The sequence below is a fragment of the Pelophylax lessonae genome, assembly GCF_965119305.1.
Source record: "Pelophylax lessonae genome assembly, chromosome: 2".
NCBI lineage: Eukaryota > Metazoa > Chordata > Amphibia > Anura > Ranidae > Pelophylax > Pelophylax lessonae.
In genome coordinates this window covers 372,841,317-372,847,589 of record NC_138769.1, presented here as the reverse complement: position 1 = coordinate 372,847,589, position 6,273 = coordinate 372,841,317, and the positions used below count along the sequence as shown (strand labels likewise).

The following is a 6,273-nucleotide window of genomic DNA, read 5'->3' as shown; positions in this document are numbered from 1 at the left end:
ACCATCCTCCGCTCCGCCATCTACATCTTCCCTTCCATGCTGCCCCTCGCTTTCAGATCGCTTTACTGCAGGGTGGTCTTCCCGGTCAGGAATACAGACTGGCAGCCAGTGGTGCAGAAGATAGTCTATGTGGACAGCTTTACCCCGGATGCCTGCATACTTAGATGTGCCTCTTTTATACATTAACCATGTGAGTTGCTAAATGTTGTACCTTCATTACATGGAACCATATTGCTACACTTAGAGGCGCCTCTCTTCTCTTTGATACTCTGTAGCTCCTGCTGGATTTTGCTTCTAATCCCCTTATGGAAGCGGCTATTTGTGGATGGACATTTTATGGCTACACATCCTATCGCAATGCTATAATCTTTGTATATGGACTATAAACTGAAGGACTTACGAAAAAATGGTTGTGGAACGAATCATCTGAGTTTCCATTATTTCTTATGGGGAAATTTGCTTTGATATAAGAGTGCTTTGGATTACAAGCATGGTTCCGGAACAAATTATGCTCGCAATCCAAGGTTTTACTGTAGTTGCAAATTAAACACTGTTTTAGCACAGTTTATCTTTCAGGTGAAAGACTAACACTTACACCCTCTGAATCCAAATGTAAAAAAAGTGGCCTATTTGCCTGGGATGATCTCATCGCCTTTTAGTGCTCCAATATCAAAATAATCGACTATACACCCCCTTCTTATATACAAAAATGGGAACTGGACTAAGGAACATGACCTTGGACCATGACGACTAGGCTCAAATTTTGGACACCATGAAATCTTGCTCATAAATGCAACCACAGTGGAAACCAATTGTAAAGTATTGCTATACCTGGACATGGCACCTCACTGATTAGCACAATTATTTCCTGGTAACCTCACTATATGTTTCCAAGGCTGTTCAGAAACAGGCTGATTTTTACACACCTGGTGGACTGTCACATGCCCCATTGTTCATAGCTTTTTGACACAAGTATACGAAATCCTACGTATGATTTTTTTTTTTTTTTTTAACAGACCATTCCCTTGAACCTGTTTGAAGCACTCCTCAGCCTGAAGCCATTGACTTATCTCCAAATGCCAGTTTACTTTTTCTAAAAGCTGTGAAAAAGCCATAGTGAAGGCATTGTTTTGCAACACTATACATGTTGCAGAAGTTAAATCCAGGATGCACTGTGCACTGATTAATGAGAAATTAACAGCGAGCTTGCAAGGCACAATGCCAAGATTCCAAAAGTACTTGGGACCACGGGCCCCCCATTTTCCACCTGCAGACTTTGATCACTGTTAACGTATATGTTCTCTTTATCATTTCTTTTCTACCTATCCTTTGAAACTCTTCCCTGGCCAGAGCCCACTTCCAACCCCTGACCTCTTCCCTTTTTACTTCCTTTACTTATCTTTATCTCAGGACTTCTCCCTGGTCAATTTCTCTACCTTCTTTATTAAATACTACTCTTAAAAAAAAAGTACAAATACAAATTTGATACTTAAAACTCTTTAATAAAAATTACTGAACAAGAAAAAAAAAAAAGTCTCAAATGCTGCATCTTTAATGCACTTTTATCAAAACACACAATTTATAGAGTTCAATGATAATGCACCTAAAACACATCTAAAATGGAAAGTACAGTGCAGATGTGAACCGGCCCTTAGTGTATAAGGCTGGCCGCCGATGACAAACTGTCTCATGGAGAGCATAGTGAGATCAGATCCACCAAATTAGAAATAATCTGTATATTCTATAAGTACTTCCAAAATGTCAAATGTGATTTCTTGCTGGACAGTTGTCATATTATAACAGTTTTGACAACGTAATGTCAGAATGGTAGTTTTTTTCTTTTTAATAAATAAATATTTATCCCTGCCCCCAACCTCTGATTGAATAGAGAAGGAAAAGCAACATACTAATTGACTACTGTGTCAGTCCCTCTGCTCTCTCTACCTATCATAATGTTCTTTGTTAGCGCATGCACAGTGCAACACAATGGTTTGGCTCCTTGTGTTGCTTCTGCTTCCCTGTACCAGCTCTGCTGTACAGAGGATTGCAAAAGACAGATACCAAGTCAAATTCAGGTACTTAGACTTACATTTAAAAATACTCTTGATTATTTTTTTATTAAGTGTGTGTGTGTGTGTGTGTGTGTGTGTGTGTGTGTGTGTGTGTGTATGTGTGTGTGTATGTGTGTTTTTTTTTTTTTTTTTTTTGTTATCTCCCTGGGATTAAGCTTTAACTCTGGAAGTGGTCTATTTTGCTGGTTAAGAGAGCTAAGTATAGGGTAGGCAAAAACATTTTAGACAAGGTAATGATTTTGCTAAGTGTTGTCTTGAATATACCAGAGAAACTGCTTGCTAAAAGCTTTTGGGTTACAGTGTTTACCTCTGTCAGGGATAGTCCAAAAAACATGTCTTTAACTTCCAGAAATTGAATGATCATTTAAAATGACTATAACATTCAGTGGCTTCTTTAGCAATTATATCTGGTCAATGACTCAAATGACTGATTCCTTGCAATCTTCATACACCTAGGATATTCAAAAAAAATGACCAAACATGTGACATTTTACTTCCTGCAAGCAGAGCTCCGGATACATTCTTTTTACAGTGTTTGTCAGAACAAGTCGAACAAATATTTCTTGCTTATGTAATTTGCTCACTGGTTTTCCTAGGGGCCTGCACAGAGCTTGAAGTAAATTACAGGCATTCCCTGTCCTGTCCTTTTATATGTGACAGTGGTTTGACAATAAAGTTGCAAGGATTCTATAGATGAAATGCCTCTCAGTACAACACTAGGCTTGATTAAAAGATTAGCGCATACAAACTCTCCCACTTATCAGTGAGTTTAATTAGGTTACTGGTTGGCTTGTCTCATTAACTCCAGGAATGAAGCATGTAAGAAAATCCTTGCAAAGCATATCATTGCTATGAAGATAATTGTTTCAACAAAGGTGGAGTTTTGTCCTGAGAGGTAAGCTTTGCTTTCTTTGAATAGATTGTAAAAAAGGTCAATTTATAACTGAAAGCTGTAAAGCACTTTATGAAAATGGACAAAAATGTAAAACTTGATGGTGTTCTTAGAAGTCCAAGGCATTAGCTGATTGACAACAGCAGGAAAAAGTCTTCAAAATCCTTCACATATTGACTTCATGCCATTTCACAAAGAAGTTTGATCTCCATATGTATATCATTACAGGAAGTCCTTAAATACTTTACAAAATAATTATTCTATTTTCAGTTTTGCTGCATATCCTATCCCTTTTTTCAGTCATTTAACAATACTCCGAAAAGTCATCGTCAACATAATTTGAGGGGAACCAACCGATCTGGAAAAAATAAAGAAAATCAAGATTTTAACAAACACACAAATGTCTTGCGCAATTTTATGTCAAAGCTCAAAAATGAATAGCACACTGCTAATCCATTACAAGTCAACCAAAAATCCTTAAGTGGGGTACACACTAGTAGAAAATCTGCCGAAAATTCCCATCCGAGGTAAAATCGTACGATTTTCGGCTAGTGTGTACACAACTTTCAGCAGCCGATGCCGAAATTTTCAATAAAAAAAAAAACGGAGGGACAAACACTGCTGTATGCAGTACGTCTGCGAAAAATCGGATTGTAAAGACTGCGCATGATCTGAAGTTGCTGACGACCCAGAAGTCTAGGAACAAATGTCCCAAAAAAAAAAAAAATCGGACGAGAAATTTCGTGAACATTTATGCACTGTCAACTAAAAACTGTAATGAACGCTGAGCAAGAGAGAAAAATCGGAGGATATTTCGTCCGAATTCCGTCAAGTGTGTACGGGCCTTTAGATCGGCCATAGACGGTTTAATCTCGGCAGGAAACGACTCAGATTAAAACCATGTATGGGCAGGCTGAATGTACCAAATTGATTGATCGATCAACCAGCCTACTGGATTTTACTTGCGATTATCGCTAGCGGCTGCTATAGCCACTACCAATAATTACTGTCTTCTCCCAGTGGGGACAGCTTCCCCACATGGTTGCAGGAAAGAAATTTGCACCATCTATAGCTTGCCTTATACATACTTAAAGAAGAACTCGTGCCGTCTTGAATGTGAAGGGGGGGGCAGTGGTCTGATGCATATTGAGTGTGGAGGTCATAGTGGTGTGATGCATAATAAATGTGGTGGTAACAGTGGTCTGATGCATATTGAGCATGGAGGTGATAGTGGTGTGATGCATAATAAATGTAGAGGTAACAGTGGTCTGATGCATATTGAGCGTGGAGGTGATAGTGGTGTGATGCATAATAAATGTAGAGGTAACAGTGGTCTGATGCATATTGAGCGTGGAGGTGATAGTGGTGTGATGCATAATAAATGTAGAGGTAACAGTGGTCTGATGCATATGGAGCGTGGAGGTGATAGTGGTGTGATGCATAATAAATGTAGAGGTAACAGTGGTCTGATGCATATTGAGCGTGGAAGTGATAGTGATGTGATGCATAATAAATGTAGAGGTAACAGTGGTCTGATGCATATTGAGCATGGAGGTGATAGTGGTGTGATGCATAATAAATGTAGAGGTAACAGTGGTCTGATGCATATTGAACATGGAGGGGACAGTGATATGATGCATGCTAAAATTGCAAGTAACAGTGGTCTGATACAGGTTTACTGGTCATATTTTATTTCTTTTATAATGTGCAATCACTTATCCCCATTTATCAATTGAGTACTAACTGAAAGTTGAAGTTGATTGGTTATGATTGATTACTATACATTGCAAACTAAAATGTAGGCAAGCGATCCTCATTCTACCCCTGATAGCTTTGTCATGCATAGACACTATCTTACCTTGCCATAAACTTCTCCTTTCCACCATCCTTGGTGTCCTTTCTTGCTGAGAATTCTGATGACGTCTCCTTCCTTTAAACTTAGTTCAGTTCGGTCTCTCGCACAGAAGTCATAACGTGCTCGAGCTGATCCAAAGTATTTCATCCTCTTATCTATCACAAGAATTTATAAAAAAGATGGTTTGAATTATAGCAGTCAACAACTCAACATTAATACACCTGTTCCCACTGCAAAACGAAGGGGTTTATTTACTAAAGGCAAATCCACTGTGCACTACAAGTGCAGTCGCTGTAGATCGGAGGGGGACATGCAAGGAAAATAAAAAACAGCAGTTTTGCTTGCATATGATTGGATGATAGAAATCAGCAGAGCTTCCCCTCAGATCTACAGCGACTGCACTTCCAAGTGCACTTGTAGTGCACAGTAGATTTGCCTTGAGTAAACTAACCTAAGACTATAATGGGGTTGATTTACTAAAGGCAAATCCACTGTGCACTACAAGTGCATTTGGACGTGCACTACAAGTGATCTTGGAAGTGCAGTCGCTGTTGATCTGAGGGGAAAATCTAAAATGAAGGGAAGCTCCGCTAATTTCTTTCATCCAATCATCTGCAAGCAAAAATGCTGTTTTTTATTGTCCTTGCATGTCCTTTTCAGATCTATAGTGACTGCACTTCCAAGTGCACTTGCAGTGCACAGTGGATTTGCCTTTAGTAAATAACCCCCATTCAGTGCTGTATCTTGGCCCAGGCCTAGGGCGGCACTTTGAAGGGGGGGCAGCAAAAAGCTGCACCCTGCACGGAAAAAAAAAAGAACAGCCTCCTCCCACTACACTTTTTGTATAGTGCCAGTCTTATGTGGTGAGTTGGGCCGAAGGGCAGGGTCCAGGAGGCAAATCAATCTGGTACCCCCATAAAGCGGTCACACTGCTACCTACCAGTATGATAATACCGGCTGGTCACGACATTCGGACAGACCGCAGGCCGCCGACCACACTTAACACAACTGGCCCGATGGCCGCCAATGCTAATAAGTGTGGCACTGCAGCCAAATAATCCGCCTACTCCCCTCTGCCCCCAGGCACTGATGGGCACTCATATGCTGCACTGATGAGCGCTAATAGGCTGTACTGATGGGCACTAATATGCTGCTCTAATGGCCTCTGACGAGGTGGCAATGGTGGGTACTGATAAACTGCACTGATGGGCAGTAATGAGGCTGCACTAATAAGGTAGCACTGATATGCTGTACTGATGGGCACTGATGAGGCTAAACTTATGGGAACTGATGAGGCTGCACTGATAGACTGTGGCTGTGGTCTGTGGTTTAAAGATGACAGGGCGGGTCATAAACAGGAAGGGGTGTGGCCTTTACAGGAAGGGGTGGGTCATATGTAAATTAGGGGGTGCACAAGTCTAGTCAGGCCTAGGGCAGCACAAAACCTAAATATG

At 40.5% G+C, this 6,273-nt stretch overlaps 1 protein-coding gene across 1 annotated transcript in view; it reads right to left on the bottom strand.

Annotated features, from left to right (window-relative positions):
• Positions 1 to 2,189: 2,189 nt before the first annotated feature.
• Positions 2,190 to 6,273, bottom strand: part of VAV1 (vav guanine nucleotide exchange factor 1) — a 169,256-nt gene continuing 165,172 nt past the window's right edge. The window contains exons 26-27 of the mRNA XM_082247737.1: positions 4,823 to 4,974; positions 2,190 to 3,322 (exon numbers count right to left, since the gene is read on the bottom strand). Of these exons, the coding sequence (XP_082103863.1) occupies positions 3,269 to 3,322; positions 4,823 to 4,974 (206 nt within the window). The 3' untranslated portion in view covers positions 2,190 to 3,268. The remainder of the gene's footprint in view (positions 3,323 to 4,822; positions 4,975 to 6,273) is intronic.